Below are 12,620 nucleotides of genomic sequence, written 5' to 3'. Positions count from 1 at the left end.
ACATATCATACGCAATTGTATTGATACTGAATTGTGGAATAAAATTGAAGTGTTTGTTAAAATTTCAAAGTACTACTTTGTTTGCCAATCAGCACGCGACAATACGCTGTTCAAACTATTGAACGAAATTGTGTGGACTGTCGATAAGGCGGGCATTTTTAATTTTAAATATAAATTATAATTAAAAAAAAAGAACATAAGAGGCAGAGAAAACGTAAATATAAGTATTGAACTGTTTTTGTATGGTATTTATGATCTATTTGAATGACACAGCTTTGCAAGCAAACAAATCATAATGCGCATTATGGTGTTTGTTTGCAAAGCTGTGTCATTCAAATAGATCATAAATACCATACAAAAACAGTTCAATGCTTAAATATATAACGAGGGTGAGAAAATGTTGGTAAAAATAATTAACGAAGGCCGCTTTGGCCTGAGTAAATTATTTTTCCAACATTTTCGAATCCCGAGTTGGTAATACTACATAATATGCAAATTAGACGCTGTTCTTTTGCGCGTGCAAGATTGATCACGTAATCGTGTTGCCCCGTTTTAACTTGATCAATGTCGCGCCAACATTTCTTAGTTCGTAGGGTTGGGATTCCCGGATTGCGTTTACTTCTAAAACCATCATCATCGTACCGATATCAAGCGGATTTTCTTGGAAGTGCCAGTGATACAACATCATACGATAGGCCTGACATGAGTTGGCATATTTAGTTGGTTGCCATGACGTGATGGAAAGTCACTGACCGGCTGATCATGACGCGACCTTCACCTTCACCGACTTTACCGGACAGCTGTGTTTTGCAACCACTGTTCAGACCGATGCTACGTGTTGCAACATTATTCTTCACACACGATATGTACCTGTAGGCTAATAATGCTCGACTTGAACTTGAAGCCATGTTGATTTCTTGAAAGCAGACGACGTTTTGCAGACCAGAAACAACTGAACACGTGTGACGTCAGATACGATGTTTATTTCAATCAATCAAACATTGGCACGCTATCGACATCGTTCGTCAAAACATGAAACCACATACACACACTGCACACATCGTGAAATGTACGGCACTACACGGTGAAGTAAAAACAGAAGTAACTAATAATTTACCATTTTGTCTACAGACCTGTACATTTTAAATGTCAATAATTAATAGACCATTTTCGCTGCACGGACCCAAATACTTTAAGTCTATAGATCCGTGTAATCTTTTGAATGGCAGGCCTGTCAAATATTTTGATCCCGCCTGACAGTTATGCTATTTTTGTTAATTCATGATAAAATACGTGGAGGTTGTTGTAACAGCAAGCGTAGGCACTATTTCACGTGCATTGGTTATTGGCACGCGGATGGTATATCGCTCAATAATGCACTTTTTTAACCAATGAAAACCGTCGATACATCACAGACGTGGTAGAATGTTAACTAAACAGTGTCTAAATATGTAACCCTGGTTAAATAAAAAATAAATAAAAAAAAGAAGATAAAAGATATTGATTGGTCTTAAATCCAAAATAGCCGTCATTGACGTAATAGATCAAAATCTTAAAACGACAATACCTCTAAAACAGCATCCATGTACTATATCATTTGAAGATATTAATAGGGGCTAACTTTTGTATTCCATGTTATTAGAGAACATATCAAGTTAAAATCCCCCCTATCGGGTCAAAGGTCACTGATTTTTCAACTTTAAAAATCCCGAGGAATAAGATGTCTTCAGATTTTCCGTAACGTTTTTCCGTTAACATCCTACTCCATTTCGAATATATCCTTCGATCACCGAGAAACGTTTCTTACTTGATCACTACATAAATGACTACGCGCTATCAATCTAAACATTATGGATGCATAACAGTTCTAGACAGATATCTGTTTGATTGGTCTCAGGTGACCATTCGCTAGGCTGATACCTGTCCTTTGAAGATTACAGAAGAGAGACGCCCGACTTCAAAGCCTGTCAACTTTTACCGTTACGTGACCGCGAGATTCTTTTGATGTATATCAAAGGATCGAACTAGTCTCCTTGTCTCATCAACAGGGTGGCGCACACCGAGCCTTCAATTTTGCCATGACATATTCCAGGGTTGTAGAGAGCGAAAGTGAGCGTAACCCCTGGATATCGAGGATGTAACGGTGCAAACCCCGTCAAATTGTTATCCAATTCCTGGTTCATGTTTGCTTATAAGGTACATGTATAAGTGTAATCACAGGTGTGTCCTACGTTCATCATTATTCATCTATACACAATGTACATATCTTGAATTGGCGCACGCGCCGTACTTGTACTACTTTTGCTGTCGCGAAGAGATATTTGGAAAAAAACGAAAAGAAAACATGACCTTGGATTAAATATAACTGTAAATTTCAGATAATTGGTTTCTTATTCGCACGATCGAGCCTATGACTCACATAGCTCAATCCTTAACATATACTGAGTCTTCTGACTATTGGGCCTTCGGACTACCAGACCTCAGGCCTAAGAAAATTCTGACAATAGGGCCTTTGGATTACCAGACCTCCGCTTTATTGAGAATTCCGACTTTCGGGACTTCAGACTACCCGAACTCCGGTCTATTGAGAATTCTGACTATCAGGCCTTTGGACCTAAAATCTACGGGCTAGTGTTGGCACTTCTAGATCAAGAGCCACAAGGAAGAATTTGTAAATGAAATTACGCTCGACATTTCCGTTAATACTATACTCGGAAAACAGGAAAAAAGCTCTTCTGACGGTTGAGATGATTCATTTTCATGTGGTTTTGACACTGGAGCATATTTATTTGGGATCGGTTGTCTTTGTGTATCATAAACATAAATTGAAAGTCTGCTATCGCCTGTCAGACCTTTGTGAAGCATACATACATATATAAACCACAGCTATTCTATCAATGGCAGGATCCCACTCATTAAAATCAGTCTTTGATTGTGCCGAATACCAGTAATCCATGAAAGCCCTGTGAGTGTCCCCGAGTGCCGAGATAAAATCCTTGACCATGACAATTTAACATGGCTGTGTATAGTTTCTACAGTCTACCATATACGTGTATATACATGGATGTCCAGCTTGATGATAACATTAGCATAGGCCAATTGGTTATTGAGAAGAAGTTGTTTAAAGAAAACATTGACGCCGGATGGCACAATGTCATAAGCTCACTGGCCCTTTGGGCTAAAAACCACTTTATAGTTAGACAGGAATTGTTAAAGTTACCGAAAGTAAGGACATTATGAAAAGAAAGTTGATTTAAAAACTCTTCTTTCACCAGCGTTTAATATTGAAACGATATTCTGTAAATTTAACATCTCATTCACTATTATGTAACATTCAACACTAACTCTTTCCTCGGGGTGCAAAAATCTAAAACTCTTTGATCTGTGCTAAAACTACACCATTACCGATTCTAATATGTTGGAACTGTCTGACCGTTGTATAAAGGAAGACCTGAATCCCCTGGGAACGAAGATGGCGGGCTCTATATAAACGGAAAAGAAAGGTAAACTCTGAAAAGGCTGTACCTACAATAACGGTAAAGGGTTTTTAACCAAATCAGGTCTGGGGCATGTTTAGGCCAAGGAAATCCGCATCGTACCCTTACACCCCAAATGAGGCCACAGTTTGGGGCCTTCTGTTACAGTTTCGGTTGGGTTTTTATCTAAAATCTTATTACCTCCAAACAGCTTTACGTATACGGATAAATAGATTTAGACTGACATACATGAATGACTGGCCAATGTAATCCTATATAGTGTAGTTTTTACAAAGCGTACTCATGTGCAAACTATTTTCGTCAAAATATTTCTATTTCAAGAGTAGTTTAAACTACTTAGGGTTTTCCCCTTTCGGGCCCCAAGCACCACCGATGAGTTCATGTTTGTTTCTATAGGTGTACTCAGACGTGTGTCTGACGTTCATCATTACACATCTATACACAATGTACGAACATGTATTTCACACTATCTTGAATCGGTGTACGCTCGGTACTTGTACTATTTTGCTGTCGCGAAAATATTTTAAATAAAAGAAAGAAAGCAAGAAAAAAAACATGACCTTGCTAAAATAAAGTAACTGTAACGAACAATCGAGCCTATGACTCACAGAGCTAAAGACTTTATATATACTGAGTCTGCTGGCTATCGGGCCTTCGGACTACCCGAACTCCGGTCTATCGAGAATTCTGGTTTCCGGGATTTCAGACTACCCGAACTCCGGACTACTGATAATTCTGACTATCGGGCCCTCAGACTACTAGACCTACGGACTATTGAGAATTCCGGCTCCCGGTACCTCAGACTACCAGACTTTCGAACTATTAAAAATTCTGACTTCCGGGACTTCAGACTACCTGAACTCCGGTCTATTGAGAACTCTGACTATTGGCCATGAACCTTCAGAATAACAGACCTCCAAATTACTGAAAATTCTGACTTTCGGACCTTCAGACTACCAGACTTCCGGACTATTGATAATTCTCCCTTCCGGGCCTTCGGACTACCAGAACTCCAGTCTATTGAGAATTCTGACTATCGGGGGCCTTCGGACTACCAGACCTCTGGACTATTGAGAATTCTCGCTTCCGGGCCTTCGGACTACCAGACCTCTGGACTATTGAAAATTTTGACTATCTGGCTTTCAGACCACCTGAACTCCGGTCTATTGAAAATTCTGACTATCGGCCCTTCGGACTACCAGACTTCTGGACTATTGAGAATTTGGACTACCGGCCTACCACTAGATTATTGGACCTTCGGGCTACAAGTCTCAGGGCTATTGCGCCTTCAAACTACCAGGCATCTGAACTATTGGATGACTATTTGACATTTGGGCACTTCTGGAGCAAGTGCTATAAGGAAGGATTTGTAAATGAAACTACGCTCGAAATTTCCATTAATGCTTCCCACAAAACAGGGAAAAAACTCTGCTGACAGTTGAGATAATTTATTTGTAAGTATTTGATGTGGCTTGGACACTGGAGCATATTGATTTGGGATCGGTTTACATTGTATATCATAGACACAAATAAAAATGTTGAAAGGAACACAACCACGTGATAATACATTTGAATTGATAAAAAAATCTAATGACCCCCTCTATTTCTTCTTAACCGCAGTCTATGTGGACACCGTTCAAATGCCGGCGTTTTCCGTGATCTTGGATTGTTTTTACCTGATGCGTACACATCCTGTTTTATTAGATCAAGAAATCGCAAAATGTATTCTAAAATATTAATGGCTAGAATTACCAACTAGGCGCATGCGATATAGGCACTTTCCGTAAACGAGAAAACATTCTCTCGTTTACGGAAAGTGCCGACGGTTCCCGATTGCATACAAGCTTATCATTTGGGGACTGTCGACACTTTCTGTAAACTTGCAAATATTTATCGTTTACGGAAAGTGCCGACGGTTCCCGATTGTAGCTTTATCTGATTATATTCTTAAATTAAATAACGGATGAAACGGTAACAACCTAAGCGATAATCTACGTAACAGTTAACTATATCTACACATAAAGTGTACCTACAAACGTGGTTTCTGATGCTCTATATCCCCTTTCAAAATTATGTTTGCAGTTTTGTTTTTATTTTTACTTTGCACTACATTTGTTCCTTCCTATGTACTAATCAGTTGTATTTATATAAAAAAAGTTAACATGTTAAATGTTGAACGTCTCATACTAATATTCTACATAACTTCTGTTTTATTCCACTGATTTAATACACAAATATAAAATCATATAGCGTGTTTAATTATCAACATTTTTATGCAACAATTATGAATCAATGTCATCAACTTTTATTCATCTACTTGTTGGCCCTGGAGGTAGGGAGCAGTGGGTCTGTATGTGGGTGGGAACCGTAGTGCCCTTGTATTCTATGTAATCGTGAAACATACTTGTACAAAGTGTAGTATAAGTGGTATACAATTCAAGCGTCGTTAAAAATTCCTGTTTAGGTTTCCTTGTTAGGATATGTTTATTGACTCGCAATCATACTGATAATGACCAGTAATTTTTTTTAAATTATTTTTCAAACAATTTTGACGTTTTTTTAATCAAAAGATTTGAAGATCAAACTTGTCCATTGATGGATTTGATGTGATGGTAAATCCGGAGACATCAAAATATGTACAGATCTAAAGATTACTAAAAACAACTGTAAAATAACCTTTGAAACAGAGTGTCCATATTCCGTCTTTGCGTATTGCAGAGTTATCTTCTCTTGTGAGCAGGGATTGATTGTTACGTCATTGGTTTGTGAGAGTAACGTCATCAATTTTTGAGAAAACGATGTATTGTTTTCACACCAACCAGTGACGTAACAATCAATACCTGCCCACAAGAGAAGATAACTCTGCAATACGCAAAGACGGAATTGGAGGATTTTGTGGGTTCTGTATACTACATATAATGTATCACCACTAGAGGGTGTTATATGTACCACACAGCAGATATCACCATTGGAGGTTGTTCTGTGTACCACGAAAAAAGGAATCACCACTAGAGTGAATTATGTGTACCACACATAATGTATCACCATTAGAGGTTGTTCTGTGTACCACACACAATGTATCACCACTAGAGTGTGGCCTGTGTACCACATATAATGTATCACAACTAGAGGGTGTTATGTGTACCACACAAATCTTTCACCACTAGAGGGTGTTATATGTACAGAACATTATGTATCACTACTAAAGGGAGTTCTGTGTACCAAACATGATGTATCACCACTAGAGTGAGTTCTGTGTACCACACATAATGTATCACCGCTAGAGAGTGTTATGAGTAGCAAACACAATGTTTCACAACTAAAGGGTGTTATATGTACAGAACATTATGTATCACTACTAAAGGGAGTTCTGTGTACCAAACATAATGTATCACCATTAGAGGTTGTTCTGTCTAACACACACAATGTATCACCACAAGAGGGAGTTCTGTGTACCACACATAATGTATCACCATTAGAGGTTGTTCTGTCTAACACACACAATGTATCACCACAAGAGGGAGTTCTGTGTACCACACATAATGTATCACCATTAGAGGTTGTTCTGTCCAACACACACAATGTATCACCACAAGAGGGAGTTCTGTGTACCACACACAATGTATCACCACTAGAGGGTGTTCTGTGTACCACACACACTGTATCACCACTTGAGGGTGTTCTGTGTACCAAAAATAATGTACAATGTACCTCAACTACAGAATGGTGTCATTTGTACATATTTTTTTTGTTTAACGTCTGAATTACAGGTAAGGCCATTTAAGCAAATTACACCATGTGTGTGGTGTTTATCTTTGAGGTTGTATGTTGGTGTACTTGCCTCCTTATGGTAGTTCGGATCGGATGCAGTCAGTTAAATGCTACCATGCCAAAGGTATCCAGCCCGGTATTCCACTTGGTCACACTATACTAAGAATGGGCGAACCAATAGATGTGGGTACCCTTAAATGTATAGTTGTTTCTCCAGTGTTTACACACACTTACACTCTCTGCACCCCTGGAATATTTCATGGCAAAATTGACGGCATGCGGCCACCTAATTGACTGGTTTCGGGTAAAAAAACAAAACTGCTAAGTTCCTAGACTTGTGCCTGTCATTTTAAGATTACAAAAGCGCTACACACGACTTCAAAGTCGGCCGTGGGATTCTTTCATCGAATCTGTCATCACATATTCCGGTAGTGCAGAGAACGTAAGAGAGCGTAACCTCTGAAATATCAACAATGCCCTGAATGCTGATCGATTAGCAGGGAATTCCAACTACCATTTTAACGCCTCTCATATTAGACAGTTTGGGAACAAAACAACTACCTACCCCGCTTGGGCGGACGTTGAAAACCAAGGCCAAATGGGAGTCTTTGCCGAGCGAAGTGCCAGGAAAGAAATAGGTTTCTTTGAAGTAGAGAGAAAATATAAAGATCTGAACTGTTCTGTACACCTCAAATATCAAACCATCACTAAAGTTAAAACAAGCACAACAAATTGGATATTATTACTATTTATTGAATTGATTCAAATATGTGAGCTTAACATAATTATATCTGCCCCAAATCATAACTGAATGTAACGTTATACACAAAGACATACAAATGTATTTATGATGACATTGTTTAATGTACATGTATAACTGATAATATTTACAAAGCTGAACAAACCAGTTGATCTGAATACAATACCTATCGACATTAAACGTACATACAAATTAATTCACTTTTGTATTCATCTCTTCTTATCAAAATTAATAAAGGTTATGGGCAATGAGTTGTTAAAATTCTTTTTGAGATATGCGTATATACAACACTGTTATCCTCTGTCAAATGTCCATGAGACATATACTGTCTGGTTATCGTGTAATAGACCTCTGTGATACAAACATACATACACAGATACACCACAGCTATCCTCTGTTAGACCTCTGTGAGCCATACATAAATAGATACACTATAACTATCCTCTGTTAGACCTCTGTGAGCCACACATAAATAGATACACTATAGCTATTATCTGTCCGGTTATCGTGTAATAGACCTCTGTGAGACAAACATACATACACAGATACACCACAGCTATCCTCTGTTAGACCTCTGTGAGCCATACATAAATAGATACACTATAGCTATTCTCTGTCCGGTTATCGTGTAATAGACCTCTGTGAGACAAACATACATACATAGATACACCACAGCTATCCTCTGTAAGACCTCTGTGAGCCATACATAAATAGATACACTATAGCTATTCTCTGTCCGGTTATCGTGTTATAGACCTCTGTGAGACAAACATACATACATAGATACACCACAGCTATCCTCTGTCCGTTTATCGTATAATAAACTTCTGTGAAACATACATACACCATAACTATCCTCTGTCAGACCTATGTGAAGCATACATACATAGATAAACTATAGCTATTCTCTTCATGGCGGGATTCTTCCCTTGAAAAATAGCCTTTGATTGTGCTGAATCCCAGTAAGCCCTGATGGCCCTGTGATTGTCGCCGAGCATCTGGTAACAGATCCCCAGGAAAGTGTGGACTATCCAGTATCTGTGTCCTCCTTGAATAGTATCACACTGGACCTCTGTCAGCTGGCGTAATGCTGCATCACGTCCTCTGGCGTCTCCAAGCTCATGACAACACAGAAAGGACAGGAACACAGCATACGGCAGTGGTGGGTACTCTGTGGGCCTTTTCATTTCCAGACAAATATGAGGAAGATAAATCCCTTGATCATGAAAAAATAACTCGGCTGTGAAGATTTGTTGCAGTCTACCCAATACCTGACCAGATTGACAATACCCAAAAGTATGCAGGTTAGGATAACTTAGTGTAAAATATGATGCTAGTTTTGTCATTTGCTTGCACATATCCAGAGCTTTACTGAAAGTTCCTAGGAGAAAGTGACACGTTGCCAAATACAACAGTTCTGTACCCATTGATGCTCTGGGAATCATCCAGTGCTTGCATTTCCTTAGACTTCTGTACCTGGTCTTGTTGTCTGTAGCAATCACGTGATCTGGATAAATCTGATCTGATGCGATTTTATAAAGGTATTCCGTAATATGATGGTATGTGAAAAATTCATCAAGATCTGACTTCGATGTTGATAGTACCTTGAGTGCTTTCCTCAGGGTAGTTCGATTGGCAATGCCACTATTAAATCTTAAAGAGTCAATAATATTTATATCCTGTTGGAAAACAATATCCTGCTCGGTTTTGGGACGTAAAAGTTCAGCTTGATTTGAGATATTACAAAGATGCCACCATATTGGATCGAAGTGGTTTCCTACTGAAAGACACATCCATTTCATCTGATAAAAGTTGTTTAAAACGTCTAACAGAATTTGCTGATGTTGTCCATGGACTTTCCTTTTAAATAAGTTGTTGGTTGGGATGAAGTAATTTGGACAGTATCCAGCCCTGACCCAAGCAATCAGTATATTGAAGCAAAACCAAAAACAATAAAATAAGTTTTTCTCTTGCCAGAACTTGTGGCTGGTATTCTCTATTGCATGAAACATGACTATTTTTAAAAAATACGAACACAGGATGTCATCATCCCCAATGGTGTCTGCTAACGTGCCTTTTATTTGTGTTAAGAAATATTTCAGCAAAGCATATACTTTGAATTGGATGTGTGTAAAGGAGTGAACTAAAGACCTCTCTGCTTTTGCAAAGGATATTCTCCATTGTAAAAATGTGTTCTCAGAACATTTATCGCCAACTGGGACGAGAAAGAATCCACTGTCTACAATATTATCAATCAAGGTTTGACATGGCCATCCATAAAGACGTGTACGTGTCCTCCATTCATTAGCCTCCTTTGGCCAACTGTAACAAAACAAAGACCAAACAATGTCCATACTAGTATATCCATGTGAGTTTACTGTACAACTGGGCCCATTGGATTCTAGGGTTTTACCTGCATAATCACTGAAAAAATTGACAGCTAGCTCTCTGTACATACCACTGGAAAGAAACGTTGAATTTCCAACTCTAACAAGTGAATCAAATAACCGTTTTCTACATCCCTGTCCCATCTGACCGAACTGTAAGTGGACATAGCCAGGGCGACAGTCTGCCTCTCTTATGTAAAGAATTGTTTTGCTTGCCATATTGCGAGAAATAAACTGATTAGGGTAAATCACTGCAACGGTCATGTCTGCAAGCATTCCGTCTATATCTGAACCTCTTAGACGAAATCCCTCTCCATGGCTTCCACATGTAACCTCCATCTGGTCTAAATATTCGCCTAAGACTGTTACCCTCCTCCTGATGTCCACCTCCTCCTTTGTTCCCGTAAACTTTCTTTCCAGATGTGTTGATAGAAGCATGGAAATCCTCTCACTCTCTCTAGAATCCAGCATGACTTTCTTCGGAATATATTCTGTAATAAAGAAAGAAAACTTTCTGACTGAAGTTTCTGATTAAGTAGACATACATGTATTTAAACATTAATAAGTATACATAAGTATTACATCTACAATGGTGTATTCTTACAGGAATTGGTACCAGTTAAGGGTATCCGAAAATATTAAAGATGTACTCTTATGAGGTTTAAATCGCGTTTAAGTCTCGTTTTGATCTCGTGTAAAGGTTTTTTGAAATATTAAACAAATTATGTTCAATTTTTAAAGCAAACATGCATTTGAAAACTTTATAAAAAAAGAAGATGCCTGTTGTTGGTAGAACTTTTTTTTAAACTTTAAAAACCTCCAGTTCCGCGGATATTTTGAAAATGTGTATTTCTTGCACCTCACGGAAGGCCAATATTAAAACTTTTTCGACACTAGATTGATCACTTAAATCATCATTGTGTCGCCTTTTTTTAATTGTAGGTATTTTTTTTAATTTTTTTTTGCTGTACAACTTGATGATGTTCAATATGATGGATATGAAACAAAGTGGAAATCTATATATTGTTTGTAATTCTTTAATTTTTGATCCCGAAAAATGTGAATGATAACAAAAAATACAATGAACAAAAAAGGAGCACGTACATGTTGTACTCGGATTCCTATCTTTTGTGACTGTTTTAGAAAGTGAAACACATTTTATTTTGATCCATTAAATATTTAAAAAAAAAAATGATAGCAAAACATTTTAGATCAAACGTTAAATCTGTAACAAAAATAGCTAAAAAATTTAAGAAATTTTACTTCCATAATTTGAAATAAAATACTACTTTTTATATACATATGTACATATAATAAGATATTGTAATAATCTGTTCTGTAAATGGTAAAAACAAAACAAAATGGACTAAAAATCATATATTTTGTCAAACTGAAACCTTTGACTTATCATAGCATAAAAACGAGCATACGGACATATTATTCTCTTTGCATTTTCTGCTACTCCTTTTTGTTCAAAAGATTTAATACAGGATTTCATTTACCTCTCAAAGGATTACATAATGTATAGCCGGATATAGGATGTTGCTGTTATTGGATACCATTATAATTGGGGGGAAACCCAGAAAATGAGTAGCAGGTATTTGTATTTATAGGTGTTAAAAGTATCAAATAATGCAGAGAAATATAGTAAACCCGTTTAAAACTTCGGAATAAATCGACTTACCTGGTAACATTATCAAAACTTCGCTAAATGATGATAAATACATAGACTGTCTATGTATTTGGTCTGTTGTAGATTATCCTCAGCCCAAAGTTATACGGTCGTGCTCGGAACATCTTACAACTGAACAGCAGAACAATCTGGTTTGCTTTCACCTTTTGATGACGACCATAGGTCACGTGGTAGTCTCATGGTGACTAGGCGTGTAGTGGTGCTGAAATAAACCACCAGACATATCACGTGAGATAGTGCTACAAGTAAGAGGGTCAAGTATACGTTGAGTAGAAAACTTGAGATTATTATAAAGTGATAGCGATTACATAATATTATGCAATGTGTTTTACACTCGATGAAACATATTTGATACAAGAGTATGCATAATCCGATATTTCGTTACCTAATGCAGGGATGTGTAGGTCCATGTTGTGACAATGTACATCAATGATTTTCGAATTTATTGATTAACACATAAGTAAAACCAGGTTTGAAAAAACGCCGTAGTCATAAGCAGAATAATGTGAATC

At 37.6% G+C, this 12,620-nt stretch overlaps 1 protein-coding gene across 1 annotated transcript; it reads right to left on the bottom strand.

The window, feature by feature from the left end:
- Positions 1-8,004: 8,004 nt before the first annotated feature.
- Positions 8,005-12,280, bottom strand: LOC110459891. Its single transcript, XM_021512360.1, has 2 exons — positions 12,100-12,280; positions 8,005-10,906 (listed from the first exon to the last, which is right to left on the bottom strand). Exons 1-2 carry the CDS (start codon positions 12,140-12,142, stop codon positions 8,880-8,882), a joined length of 2,070 nt encoding a protein of 689 aa, XP_021368035.1. The 5' UTR covers positions 12,143-12,280; the 3' UTR covers positions 8,005-8,879.
- Positions 12,281-12,620: the final 340 nt, after the last annotated feature.

The sequence above is a fragment of the Mizuhopecten yessoensis genome, unplaced genomic scaffold, assembly GCF_002113885.1.
Source record: "Mizuhopecten yessoensis strain PY_sf001 unplaced genomic scaffold, ASM211388v2 scaffold10275, whole genome shotgun sequence".
Classification (NCBI taxonomy): Eukaryota; Metazoa; Mollusca; class Bivalvia; order Pectinida; family Pectinidae; genus Mizuhopecten; species Mizuhopecten yessoensis.
This window is presented reverse-complemented; position numbering and strand designations above follow the sequence as displayed.

Bases quoted from the DNA above. Each gene is read 5' to 3' on its own strand.
- LOC110459891 (XM_021512360.1), bottom strand. From the start codon at position 12,142: ATGTATTTATCATCATTTAGCGAAGTTTTGATAATGTTACCAG. The intron at 10,907-12,099 runs GTAAGTCGATTT...TCTTTATTACAG, and splicing joins AGTTTTGATAATGTTACCAG to AATATATTCCGAAGAAAGTC.